Here is a 14901-nt window from a genome sequence, read left to right on the forward strand (position 1 = left end):
TCATATAGGTCTTGTTTGCAGAAGCCAGATATTTGGTTTATAATCTGCAGCATAGCTCCCTTTATAAAATAATAATAGATTCATAATTAACAAAGTGGAAAATAATTGATTTTTTTAAAAAAATGAAACATAAACTTTCTTGTGCTATTGTTGCAACTGGAAATTTTGAAAAGAAAAATCCTATTGTAATATCATCTAAGTGAAATACATATATGTCTGTCACATTTGAATAGTAACTGCACAGTGGTTTTTGAAGTCAGGATCATTCCAGCTCAGATACTGGCAGTGATGGTTGCTGGTTTTCAATGGAAGAGCCTAAATTTGCTTTCTTAGCTTTATTCTTTTCTTTTCTTATATTTTCTTTTCTTTTCTTTTCTTCTCTTTTCTTTTCTTTTCTCTCTCTCTTTTTTTTTTTTTTTTTTTGGGTAGTGCGAGGGTTGAGTAGTGCTGTGCCAGCATGATTTGGGGGCAATTTGTGGGCAGATGTCGTGCAGCAGCAGTGAGATATTTCCATGCATTTTACTTTCCGGACATCACCAGGGAACATGTGTGGTTTGTGCCTGCAGGATGGGATGCTGCAGGACTCCCTGGTCCATCAATGTTATGTCTTGGAGCTGCTCCGGTCAGTGAATGATTTTCTGTGGCTTGGAGCTAATGTGGTCTGATGCAGATGATCAGATGTGTAACTAAAGTACTGTTACTTGAAATAAGAGAAAAGCTAGCAAAAATGTCTCTAAAATACAGGATGAGGGAGGAGAATTGGCTGAGCTGCTTACAGTGGGGAATATTCTCAGGTGACTCCCTCACTGTGTCTCCTGTCACTATCCCCCACAGCCCTGCATGGCAGTCCTACTGAAGCAACCATGCACTTTCTCAGAAACGCGCTGAATTTCCTTGTGCCTCTGATTGTTCACTTTTTTTTTTGAAAGCACATCTTGCCCTTTGCTTAAATGCCATCCCTGCTAGCCACCACTTACACTCATTCTTCTGGACCTCGTCCATATATAGCTGCTGAATGAAAGAACAAAATGTAGTATCTCCATTTAGTGGAATATTATTCAGACATAAGAGTGAATAAAAAAGAAAAAATAAATAAAGGGGAATATGAAAAAAGCCATCTGCTCTGGGTAGTCCACCCTGACTGCTCAACCCGGCCTTTTCCCTTTGAAACCCCACCCCTTATACCCCACTCTAACTATTTTTGATAGTATTTACCACCTTCTAATAAAGTTTAACATTTTCAAAAAAAAAGAGACATGCTGATACCACTTCAACATGGGAAAGCCTTGATAACAGCACGTTAACTGAAAGGAACCAGACACAAACGGCCACATATTGTTGATTTCAGTGATCTTAGAAATGCCCAGAATAGGCTCATGCAGTGGCAGAGAGCAGATGATGGTTGCAAGGGGCTGGGTGGAGGGGGGTTGTGGAGTGACTGCTAGTGACAGGGGTGTTCTATTGGGGTGATGAAGTGTTCTGGAAATAGATCGTGGTGAGGGCTGCACAACCGTGAGTGTGCAGAAGACTGCTGAGCGCTGTCTCTGGGAGTGCTTGTTGTTGGGGCGGCTTTATTTTGTTCTCATCCTGTAATGTGAAGGGTCATCTTGTGCTGAGACCATTCAACTCCTGTGAGTGGTAAGGCTAAGAGACTTTGCAGAGTCATGTTTCTTTTTTCCCCCTTGCTGAGTGTAGGCAAAAATGGTTTAAGCCTGAGAAAGTGCTCCATATGCAGAAATGTCTTTCAGTTTTGGCTGGTGTAAAAATCTTGTGAGCTTTTTAATCATTTAGGACAGTCTGTAGGGGGAAACAGCCTGTGAAGCCTGGGTGAGACTTGGAAGAGCCGCGCTACCCTCCCAGACACGGGTGGGGATTTCACCCCCATTCAGGCAGTGAAGGGCCAAGACCCGTGAGAGGAGTTGACAGTCATGAATATTTATGTGTATCCGCTGCTTCATCTTGGATATTAATTTCTAGCTGAGTCATTTTGTGGCGGCAGCCTCATCCTACATCAGGAATTTATAGTATCTGCTCTTTGAGGTGAAGAGCTGACAGACTTGATTATTTAACAGTCTATCTTGTATTGATATCTCAGATTCCTTTGTCAATCGCAAAACAGCAGAAATACAGACGTCCTTTAATGCCGATGTGACCTGGAGCAGGTTTAGTTTCTGTACCTCAGTGACCTTATCTGCGTGTGGGGAAGATGATAACAGTGCTTCCCTCAGAGGGGCTGGTGAGAGGAGACTGAGAAGCACAAATGGAAGACTTACACGAGATGCTCATGAATGACAAAATTTAGTGCTCTCAGCCTGGTGAGGCCTCAGGGACAGAGATGTCAGAACAGAGCAGTCCTAGCCGGAGTTCGATCCGCATTGGCAGGTTTTATGATCACTATCACCACTGTGGGTTATCAGGTAGTTTTAAGACTTGGTAATATGAATTCATGAATAATGTTAAAGACTAGACAACTCAGATCCGGTTTACATAGTTCTCAAGATTTCCTGTGAGAAATGGATATTTTTTCCCCATCTTAAATCTGAGTGGATTCTCTAAAAAAATTCTGTAGTCCTCCATCTTTTTCCTTTAATTCTCCTTTTTTTTAAATAAAAGTTTTTTAAATGGAGTTACTGGGGACTGAACTGAGGGCCTCATGCGTGCTGAGCACATACTCTCTCAACTGAGGTATATTCTCCCCCATAATTTTTTTAAACTTTACTTTCTTAGTATTCAGAGGTTAGAGGCCTCTAATTCTTTTTTTGGAGACTTGTCCATAAACCGGTAAATCTAAAATTAATGGACAAAATTTGGTTTATTAAAAAAATCATTAGAACTTTTATCAATCCATTCAAAAGGAAATGCTTATTGAGTTAAAATGTTTCTCCTTTATGGTGATTTCTAATTTTTGGTCTAGCTTAACTTATTAAAAGTAATCCTCATCATCATAATGACCAAGCTTGCTGTGAGTGGACACCTACCAAAGGCTAAACTGTTTTTCTCATGTTTTACTTCAAAGCAGGTGTTTGACGGTAGGTATCAATGTCTCCTTTTTGCAGCTGAGGGATTGAGAGGTGGGCAGCTTGTCCCAAATCAAACGCAGCTGGCGGTGCCTAGCTCGGTGCTGGAACCCAGGCTGCACAGGATGCATTCTCAATTTCTCCTCTGATCAGCCTCCCGTTGAGTGGTTTCCCGAACTCCTGTGAGTCCATAAATGACCGATTTTGGCGATCTCAGCCTGATGAGGCCTTCAAAGGAGAGACACCAGTGAGAATGTGAGACAGAGTGGCATAAATTAAAATTGTACATTTTCACAAATGTTGCATTCTCAGGTAATGACTTAAATAGTTTATGTTTTCTTTATATTAGTGCTATGTAAGCACTAAAAACAAAACATTAAAAATGATTATAGTGCAAAATAGGAGTGGGCTTTGAAAGTCCAATCATTGCTAATGATGTTGCTTGTTTTTCTCTAGTGGTGCTTATTGACAGAATAATTTACAGTGACTGAATTTGTTTTATGTATGTAGTCTTAGTATGGAGGAAAAGTTTGTCAGTGCATATTGAAAGTAAAATCTTTACTCTTTTCTTTCCTGATGATAAATATGTACGTTGTTTCCATGGCTTAAGTATATTTCCTCATTTGTGAAATTTGAGTGATGCCGTTTACCATGTCTGACTGTGAGAGGTAGACGCCTTGTATACAAAGCATCCAAGAGCTGCTTAGTAAAAATGTGCTGTCACAATGACAGATAGTTTAGAAGGATCAACTGTGAATACTAAAGAGGGTGGCTTGTTTCTGATGCATATTCAATATGGATATATATGAATATGGCTTAAAGTAACAAGGATTCAGGGTTTTGTGTGTGTGTGTGCGTGCAGTATGAAGTTTTAATGAAATCTGTATCATTCTATTGAGACAGGGACTAGTTAAATTGACTTAAGCAGACGACCTTGAAGATTATTTACACAGAATGTGTATTGTTACAACTCAGTGTTCATGCTGCCGTGTAACTATACACTCAGACATTTAAATTCGTAGGACTCTGACCAGAAGCATTAAGTTTAGAAAAATCCACATTGATCATTTTCAGGGAATAAGCTTCTCTCTTTTGTGATTAAAGAAAATTTTGATTTATTTTTCTGCACTCTTAATAGGTTTTAAAATATCAAAACATTGATTTGACATGTCAGCTTTTTTAATAGAAAAAAGCTCTTGCTGTTTTAATATGTAAATAAATGTTTTTGTATTTCAATACACTTCTATGATTTCCTGGCTCTTTGAGAAGTATTTTGCAAGATACTTAGATTACCTCCTGTTGGAAAAATACAGACATGACTTTTATGAATATAGGCCTAGTACAGGTCTGTTGGTTTTTGCTACAGTGCAAGACATGAGGACTAGGAGAGCAGTATGTGCTACATAAGCTTTTAGTTATCTGATTCTTGTTTCTGATCCACAGGCAATTTTTGTGTTGCACCTTTCCAGGCAACCAGGAAGGCCTTTTAAGCCATAGGTGGCGCTGTTACACCTTCTTACAGTCTTAACTTTCCTGTTTGTAAAGGAAGTCTTAAACAACGTTTTTTTTTTTTTTTTGATTCCTTTGCTTAGTGCTTCAGGGTAGCACAATGTCCATTATGTCTGACTACCTGGAACTATTATTCTGCTTATGTCTTAGTTTTATTCTATCATCTCGCTGTGAACATTTCAGACTTCCTGTGCAAACAGTTGCAACATCGGACTTTTCTTGCAGTGTTAGAAACCAGTGAGCCGGGATTTTATAAAAGAGCTAGAAGCGGCCTCTGGAGCACCTTAAAGCTGAAAAGTGTACTGAGTTCCCTAAGTATTATCCCCACCGCTGTGTGTCAATGGGTGGTAGGAGATTTGGTACATATACAAAGGGGTGTGGTGTTTTGACTTGGGTTTGCGTGCACGCGCTGCCACTGAGCCACGTGATCCTGAGTCAGTTCTTTCTGAGTTTTTCCCTCGTCTGTGAGATGGGGACACTCATTTCTGCTTTGTAGAATTGTGAGAATTAGAAATTATGTAAAGTGTTAAGCACAGTGTGTATGACAAGAGGGCTCATAATCTTAACTGCTGTTTGGTGTGAAGCCATCATTTGATAGTCTTTGGCAATTACTGAGAAACAGGAAAATAAGAAAAGCTGGTTTTATGATGAAAGATATTTGAGGAGGTTCCATAGTTCCTATACACATAATTTAGCATCAGCAGAGTCAGGACAGTTACACAGTCGCCCTGAACCAATGTTAAGCCACAGAATTTTTGTTACTTCATATATGTTGGGGCTTAAGGGGACCCAATACTTATACACATGTTGTGTCCAGCAGCCAACTGAGAGATGACAAAGAAGAACAGGCAGGCGATAAATGTCTCCTTTATTACTGATGAAGCCACGTTCTCCATGAAATTCAGGGCTGTGGGAGAGTGAGTGTCATGACACTATGTCCCAGAATTAGAGACTTACGCAGTCCCAGGTAACTCTGGTCCACAGCGAGCATTCCCTTGAGAGATTCTGACCCATAATGCACAGGACTGTCTTGCCATGGAACTGAGCATCCCGGCTGCTTCCTAAGGGTGGCCAACACTGGAGGGGAAGGAAAGCTTTCATATGCCCTGCTTGTCTCCCCGGACTCACACCTCAATCTGTTAGTGTGAGGAGGGCTAGCCGTGGGCCAGTGGTCAGGGGTGTGAAGGGAGAAGCAGTCTCCCATGGACCAGAGGAGTGGGGAGGAGGGAATCCCCCCTCAGATTAAACAGGTAGTGGCTTGAAACAGAAGGGTGCTCCTCAAGAGTTTATAAGAGGGGAAATAAGGATTTCCTTTGGGACTCAGAATAGTCATGAAACACAGAAGATGATTAGATGGGAGACTTGTAAATCACTTTCTTATTAAATTGAAATTTGTTGGGCACCAAAAATGTGCTACATTCTTTTCTGAGAGTTTTACAGAAATGAATCCTCCAATTTTCACAACAAGTGAGTAAGAAAGATTTGATTGTTATCCCAGGTTTACAGTGTGGAAATTGAGGCACACAGAGGGTAAGTAATTTGGCCAAGGTAACAGAGCTAGTAAGTGGCAGAGCTGGGATTTAAATCCTGGCTATCTGGTTTCCAGGCTCCCAGGGATGGGCTTTGGGTGTTTACAGGTATCTGCATCCCTGGATCTCTGTACCTCTGCATCAGTTAGACCAGAAAGGACAGGGAAAGTGGAGTTATACAGGTACTCACAGTCGTGTTTCAGCCACTGTCCATGGAGTGTGCCCCGTGATTGGCATTAATTGTTTTCCAGGCAGTAGATCTGTTCTTATAACAGAAATTTAGTCCATTGAGTTAATCTAGAAACCCTTCCTGCTCTGCTTCTGTCCACGCTTGCCATGTGACTGCCTGCCCGAGACTGGGCCGTGGAGGAGAATCTGTACTCAAGGTTGAACTCTGATATTTCAATCTGGTTTGTAGTTTCACATCTCCTGTTACATCAATAAATTGAATTTCTGGTTTTCTTGCATCAGTGTGTCATAAGTTTGCTTAATGTGAAACCAGTCCATGGGAGCCGAGGGGTGCTGACGGTATAATTTCTGAGCATGTGGCATTTCTACCCGTGCAGAAATGGCTGGAGGATGTCCACCTTCCTCACTGATTTCTCCCAGCAGCAGGGTCCTCTCCCACCCCCGGATGTGAGGATGGGATCTCTCTGAGTAGGCCATTCAGAGGCCGAGTCCACCAATCAGATGAAGTACCTGGAAGTGGGTTTAATAGAAGAAAAGGGCTTCCAGGTAGTCCGATGGGCTGTTTGAGTCCGTTTGGTGAAAAGATGTCCACTGTCTATGGTTGAGCTGCTTCTTTGCTGTTTAAAAGTCTGTATTACATGAAGGAATTTTAAAAAGCAGAAAGGTGTGATTTCAGGTGGTACATCCGCACCGGTGAGTAGTGCTGGATGACCGCCTGTGTGAGGAATAGACAGAGTCTTACAAACTTCATAAAACAGCTTTTAAAGCTCTTCCATCTGAGTGCACTTCGTATGGGGTCCAGTTCATGACTGGTCGCGCTGAGAGGGCACGTAACTGATGATGGCAGAAAGGACACGGAGGCATCAAAAAGGTCCCAGACATGTTCTGTGTTTAGAGGATGGGGCACAGAGTAACATATTTGAGCTGGTTTTTCATTGAACACTTTTGAGTATTTTCTAGGACTCCCCAATCCCCCATGGTTCCATGCAGCTGGGTGTCCCCTCAGTGCAGCTCTGTCAGCGCTTGCCCTGGGCTGACGCGGTGTCACGGGGAGCAGGACGGTCAGTGTCCCCGGCTCCTCCGAGCTCCGTCTCCTCATCCGCAGAGCCGGGTTTCTCATCCGTGTCTACTTAGTAGGATTGCTGAGAATCACACGTGATGGTTGTCAGGTGTGATTTGTGGTTGTCTTTGTGATTGGCGTATAGTCAATATTTGATAGAAACACATGTTTTTTATTATAATTGTGGCTCCTAGATTGCAGTGGTTTTTAGTCTGCATTTATTTTTTTATATAAATTTATTCTTATTTTTAAGTAAGCACTTGTATTTATTTATTTTCATGAAGGTACAGGGGATTGAAGCCAGGAACATGTGCGTGCACAACAGGTGCTCTACAATGGAGTAATACCCACCCTCCTTGTCTGCACTTAAAAATAAATATTTCAATACACAAAATATTTCTTAAACACCATCATGGGTCCTATTTTCTGCATAGACAATTGAATACATATGCCATCTCAATAAGAATAAATGTCATAGGGACATACCTTTCTAAATCTGTTTACGTGTTTTAAAACGATCATAGCTAGTGAAAAACACGAGTCTTGGATCCACTACTTCTTAGGGTCTGCTTTGCCATCATGGGGAATTACATTCTACAGAGAAGGCTAATTGGATCTCATTGATATTTGGATGATTTTGCAATGTTCAAGGCTTTCAAAAGCTGACCGTTTTGTATTTTAAACTAACTACTAAGTTATCTTCTAGAAGTTGTAAGTCCTTAGCTTGTGAAGTGCCCAGTAATTCAGTTTGTATATGTCTGTGTCTCTGTGAACGTGTATGTGTGTGATTTCAGGAATGTAGCAATAAGTTCCATATAGCCTTCTGAAATCTTTCTCCTCCAGTTCAAGGTGTAGGTATATATTTACACAAATAAATTGATACTCTTTTGTGATTTGGCATATTGGTGGGAATAAGAGGTTCTCATAATTGTTTCAGAAGGGTTGGGGAGCATGAGCTTAGAAAATGGGAGGAGATAGAGGCAGGGAGGTTCTTTAAACTTTGTGCAAGATGAGAAACAGTAGCTTTTCTTTTTTCTTCTAAAGCAAACTGGCACTGAATTGTAACATACTAATACTCAGAATTGCTTTTCTGATCAGAGACAAGTGCCTCAGATTTTTCAAGGCAACATGAATGATGAAATGTGTTTTAGCAGTTATCTTTAAAAGTAGTTTTATTTTTCAAGTATAAGTCTATAGACTGTTCTTTTTTTCCAGCTGTACAAGAATTTCTCATTGATCCAGGTACGTGATCAATGTGTTTAGTTTCTTTGGGTTATTTATTTTTTTTAAGTGCTTGATTCATTCTGGTGTGAATGAATGTTTAAAATTTCTGGATTTTGATCTTTAAAACTTGCTGATTTATCAGAACTGCAAAAAACCTGATGTTTGTTCCTTGTTTGGTGGGGCAACCTATTGATTTATGTTGTCTGTTATAGAGGGAAATTCTTCCTCTAGCCTGTAGATAATTAAGTGAATGGTTTGCAGTGTGCCTTAAAAATTATTTGAATGCATTGAGCATGTTTGTCCAGTGAATTTTGGATTGAGTCATAATAATGACTTTGCTTTGATTCTGTGGCTTTTGTCCTCTCCATAAGAATTTGAATTCTCTGTTGCATTTTGTATTCGTGTTCTTAACAGGGGAAGGAATTTTGCATTTTTTACAGAGGTGGGTTTTCCTATCCCCTCTGAATTCCTTCTGTAATTGATACAGCGAAAATCTGTTATTGCAGTGCTTAATTATTTCATAAAAAATTTTTTGGCTTAATCAGAAACAATGACAAAGAATGATAATAAAAAATACGAAAACCTTCCTTCCTTTGAAGAATAGAAATGAGGTGGTCTGGCTCACGCATGCTTTGTACCTGACACACTTACTCTCATGTCATTGTGTATCATGAGTCGGAGATGGAGTTGCTTCAGGTTTATATATTTTTGTTTTAACATTTGTGTTGAATTCATTCTCTAGGCATGATGATTCCTGTTGCCTTTGTGGAAAGTGTAGATGAAGGGAAACAAATGCTTTGTTTTGTTTTCAGGAGGCCTGAGATGCTGATGAGAAAAGAGTAGAGGGTGGGCTGAGGAAAATAGTGACAGACCCTCACCTCCAGGCTGAAATTGATGAACAAAGAAATCAATTAAGTGTATTGGTATTTGACTAATAGAAGTCAGACAGCCCAGACTGTCTAGTTATGCCCAAAGGAAAGTACTGAATTCACCTGCAGAATTAGGTGCTTTACCATGTAGAAGCAGCTTAGAGCAATCAGAAAAATCAGTCTTATGATGAGATATAAAAAGAATATAATATCTTTTATTTCTGAAACTTTTCTACATTAAGTTGTGTAGAGCTAAAATTAAGTTTCAAGCACCAGGAGTTAAGAGTTTAGGTGGTTCTGTGGGATCGTTATTCAGGGATGTGTCTAGACCCTGCTGGAGTGGCCGAAGCTGGCAGGAAAAGATCCAGAGCCAGGATTTTTCATCCTAGGGTGTCCTCCATAATGGTTCCATGTGGGAGCCCATGATTGAGTTAACAAGTTGTAACACATCCCAGCCGCCTGTCAACTTTAAGAAGAAAAAATCTGCTTATTAACTGCTTTAAAGCAAACACCTGTGCATCCTCACTCCTGTCTCCTTGCCATAAAAAGCAGAGACAATGCCTTGCTTGCATATTTGAGGTTATAGATAGCACACTGCTTATTGCACAGCAATGACCCAGGCCCTCAGCTATAAACGCCAGGCCTGCGTGGTGTTAGATAGTCTATTATCCCCAAAACAGGGACCAGGCTGGTCTGGTGGTCTGCTTTGTAATGAACATGTCTAAAACATGTATCTTGTTCCCCTCATGACTTCCCTAAAGGTAAACTAAGCCTTAGTACTCATGGTGGAGTCTACAATCTCTGTCTCATCCCTTCTTTCCCCAAGTTCCTGCCTACTATCTCACAACTGTTATTGACTTTTTACTTTGATTATACACAATAAATATGGGAGCATTTGAGAGACTCGTGGATTTGGCTCCCTAATCCCTCTCGCTTTCTTTCTTTTTTCCGCAGTCTTGAGAAATTCATTCCGTGTCGGTAAGACTTCCGCCAGCCAGAACCCACAGTTCCAGGTGAGAAGGATGCAGGCTTTATCCCTCCTACCCGAGGGAGAGAGAGGAGATAATTGAGATATGCTCCCCTGTGGTCCCTTCCTGCCCCAGGGCCACTCCAGTTCACCTGCAGCCTTCTGGCCTCTGCTCACAGGGCCTCTGTCCCAGGATTGACCGCAGCCTTTTATTCTCTTGTCAACATTCCCTGTGCCTTTCAGAGGTTGCTCTCTTCTCTGCAATTCAACCCTGGCAGATGTGATGGTGGTCAGCGTGCTGATGGGCAGTTACTTGGGGACTCCCAGGAGCCATGCTGATTCTCCTGAGTCATTCGGGGTTACAGAACTGTCAAGCACTGCAGGAAGCCCATTCACGTGAGTTCAACACAGCATTACATCACTTTCATTTTATTTTTGAATTTTCAGTGGAGAAATTATTTGTAGCACACTGTTCCAGATTTTAGGCTGCCTGCTTTCCTCACCACCATTTCCTTGTTGGCTCTGGTGCTTGTTTTAAGAACCAGGTTTCTTCTCTGGTCATTTGTAGCAGCTGGGCTTGCCGAATCCTTGATTTGCATTTGAAGCAGAATGCTTCTTCGTGATGTCAAACTGATTTTCCTTGTCATGTCTGAATATTTCTTGTACACTCAGCAACAGTTTCAAGTGAAATGCTCTTGTCCAATTTCGGTTAACTAATATTTGCTGATCTCCTGCTTTCATGCTGAGGGCAGTTTCTTCTTCCTGTAATAAATGTTAGCAATTTGCATTTACTATGGAAGGTACTAATCCGAGGTGCTTTTGTTCTTAACAGTTTTAATACAAATCACCCATTAAAATGTACAGCGGATTTTACTCTATGCCCAGAAATGTGCATCCCAGTCAATCTTAGAATATTTTCTTCCCCCCAACAGGAAACCCAGTACGCATAAGCAGACATTATCAACTTCCCCATCCTCCCCAAGCCCCAGGGAGCCACTCTTCTGTCTCTGTGGATTTGCCTGTGCTGAACATTTCATGCAAATCGAGTCACTTCATGTAAGTGGAACCGTCTATTTTGACTGACTTCTTTCACACTGAGTAACGTTTTCAATGTTTGTCCACGTTGTGGCCTGGGTCAGTACTCTATGCTTTGCTATTGCTGAATAATATTTCACTGTATGGCTGGGCCCCTTTGTTTACCCATTCATCACGTGATAGACATTTGGGTTGTTTCTGTTTTTTGGCTCTGAAAATTAATGGCGAAAAGTAATGGTGAATATTCCTGTAGGAGTTTTTATGTTAACATTTGTTTTCAGTTCTCTTACTTGTGTGCCCAGGAAGCAGAATTGCTGGATCATTCAGAAGCCAAATGTTCAACTCTCTGAGGACGTGCCAGGATGTTTTCCAAAGTGGTCACGCTGTGTTACATCCTCACCAGCAATGGCTGCGGGCTCCGCTTCCTCTGTGTCCTCATTAGTGCTTGTTAATCTTTTTTTGATTTTAACCTATTGTAGTGAATGTGAAGCGGTTTCTCCTAGTTGTTTTGACTTGATTTCCTTTAGAGCTAATGTTATTGAACACCGTTTCATTGTGCTTATTGGCCATTTGTATATTTTCCTTGAAAAATATCTTTTCAGATTCTTTTTTCATTTTTTAATTGAGTTGCCTTTTTATTGTTGAGCTGTGGAATTTTTTTTTTTGATACACAAATTCCTTATCAGATAAATGATTTGAAAAAATTTTCTCCTGAGTGTTGTTTTTTCACTTTCTGGATGGTGTTTTTTGAAGCAAAGTTTTAAAGTTTAATGAACTCCAATTTATCTCTGTTTTCATTTTTCCTTGTGCTTTTGGGGTAATATTTAATATCTGATGTATTTTATTAAAACTTGTATATATAAAATAACTTAATTCTTAGGACCGTTCTAGGAGATGGGTGCGGTTGTTGTCCCCAGTCTATGCATCGGAGACTGAGATGCAGAGAATTTGACTGACATATTAGTGTCAAAGCTACCCAGTGCTGTGGGAATTCAGACCCTCATGTTTTTCCCTAGCATCTGAGCTCAACACCACCATGCTCCAATCTTTCCAGGAAACGTTAATGAAAAAATCTTTACTTTTTTGATTTCTTGTTAGATTTTTTTCTTATTGGGGACCTCAAATTCTCATTTTCTTTTCAGATATCAGTGTCGATTTATTTTAGGTCTCATGTAGGGAGAAGCATTGCTATCAGTTAACTTCTTTATTACTCACTCTCCAGTGATGATTGTTGCTAGTTGATCTAATCAAGTCATGCTTAAGTCTTTCCTGCTCATGACACTAACAGCAGAGTCATGACTTATAGAATGCTCAAAGAAGAAAGTACTTGATTGATTTTATTTTGCCAACCAATCAAACCAATCAAATAAAACCCTGGTGTTGACACAGACTATAAGCCCTCCAAAATAGGGTCACTGTCTTCATTGTGTTTCATTTGTTGGGTCACAGTGTCTGGATAGTGCCTTGCTGTCCAGCAGTTTTGTGAGGATACGGTGCTCGTGAATCATTGTAAGGACAGAATTTTTACAACAGACTGTGTTGTTCATTTCACGACGGAAAAGGTAATATAGAATTACTGTTCAGATCTGTTTTAAAATTAAGCTTTGAATTTTGAGAATAGTTCAAGAAGCCATACAAAGCTCTTTTTCACTAATTTTAGATCTATCTTAGACACATTATGTTTACATAGCAGAGTAACTTATCAAGTAGATTTGACAAAGGAGTGTTATATTGATTATTTGTTTTAGTTGAAATATTCTACCAGGGATAAAGTCATAAGTGCCCATAAATGAACAAATATATTTGTATTTAAATGCAACATGGGAGCAGACTACATATGTTTCTATATAATATATATGACTGTGTGTTTTAATCTTTCTGTCAGTGTTTTAATAGTTTTTCAGCAATTTTGTAACTTTAGAATTCTTCTAAAAAAATCACCCCCAATTCTAGTGCAGTTTGTACTGTGTATCCTGTCTTATGCATGGGATTCCACTGTCCCCTCAGTGAGGAATTTCCTCTCCTATTGTGTTAGGAGCAGAGTTAAAGGAACTGTGATTTCTAGGCCTTTGCTCTCCATGTGTTTGCAGTTGGCTCTCAGTCACGATTTTCCCTTTCCAGAGTTTTCATTGTTAAATTAGAATTTCTGAAAATAACTATTAATATGTTGCATTGGTCTCCCTAGAAACTTGACGTCTTTGTGCTTTTCAGTTTTCAATTTATGAAAAATGCAAATGCACTCTTGTTTTTAAGTTGTCCTTTTTCAATAGATATTTATCTCTTAATTGATAGAATAATTTTTCCCAATGAATGAATTGGTGTGCATGTTTTAAAGGATAACTTACTTTTTATTTTTCTTATTGTAACAGTAATATTCATTGTAGAGAATTTAGTAAATAAGGATTAACACAGTAATAACTTCACAATGGCCTCTAATCTCACCTGGAGATACAGTTGTAAGGTTTGAAATTGAGAATTATAAGTCCTCTCAAATTTTTCTTTTTCAAGTACGTATAGGTTACTGAGATCCTCGAATTCCCATATGAATTGTAGCAGCAGATAGTCAGTTTCTGCAGAGGAGCCCGCTGGGATTGTGATCGAGACCACGTTGAATATACGGATCGCTCTGGGGAGCACTGCCATTCCAAGAGCACTTTCTTTTGATAGGGGAATGTGTGTGGAGTGTCTGTCCTGGTATTTAGGTCTTCTTTAACTTTTTTTTTCAACAATGCTTTGAGTTTACAGAGTATTATTTTACTTTAATTATCTTTGCCTTTATATTGAGGACAAGTGTGCAAGGTACTGGGATCAGAAGTGTATTTGAGCCCCGCAACTTGCTGCCACCATGGACGCTGCGCTCTTGCTTCACCCGCTGTACAATCTTGCACAGAATACGACCTCAGTAACTCTCTCTTGAATGAATGATTATATGATTGTTGGATGATGCTTGAGAGTCCTTGTGATGATTTTTTTCCCCAGCCTTTCCCCAGTTCTTAACTATGCCCTTTCTCTTCCTAAACTCCAGCCTGGGTTTCAGCCTGCCTGTGGCATTGATTTTCCTTGTCTGTGGACTCTTCCTTTCACTGGTTCCCGATAATGTTACATGTGGGCTGTGGAAACTTGCTAGATGTCAAGAAAGAGCTAATCCATTGTAGGCCAGTATTTTTAGAGTTTGATATTGTTTTATTGATTGAAATTAAATGAGGCTGCCCCCTGAGCCCTCCCATGAGCACTTTTGACCTTCCTACAGCTGATACTGCTCTAGTTGCTGCATGTGTCCTTTTCCCAGCCTTGATTTTGTAATTGAATAAGTCACCATCACTGGAGCCCTCTCTTTAAAAGATAAAGACAACATTTGCTCCTTTTCCCTGTTTGGGGACTTCAATGAGATGAGATCCCAGATAAAGAATGGAGCCCCACCTCTTTCTGACCCCCGCTGTTTCCGTTCCTTTCTTCAGGGGAAAAGAGTACAATTCAACAGTATAAAGATTGATTGTGAGCT

General features: G+C 40.1%; 1 protein-coding gene across 1 annotated transcript in view; it reads left to right on the forward strand.

The window, feature by feature from the left end:
* The window catches only part of LOC140686252 (uncharacterized), a 31811-nt gene that overhangs the window by 14114 nt on the left and 2796 nt on the right, over window positions 1-14901 (forward strand). The window contains exons 4-7 of the mRNA XM_072939966.1: window positions 8520-8546; window positions 10352-10410; window positions 10643-10760; window positions 11297-11420. Of these exons, the coding sequence (XP_072796067.1) occupies window positions 8520-8546; window positions 10352-10410; window positions 10643-10648 (92 nt within the window). The 3' untranslated portion in view covers window positions 10649-10760; window positions 11297-11420. The remainder of the gene's footprint in view (window positions 1-8519; window positions 8547-10351; window positions 10411-10642; window positions 10761-11296; window positions 11421-14901) is intronic.

The sequence above is a fragment of the Vicugna pacos genome, chromosome 16, assembly GCF_048564905.1.
Source record: "Vicugna pacos chromosome 16, VicPac4, whole genome shotgun sequence".
NCBI lineage: Eukaryota > Metazoa > Chordata > Mammalia > Artiodactyla > Camelidae > Vicugna > Vicugna pacos.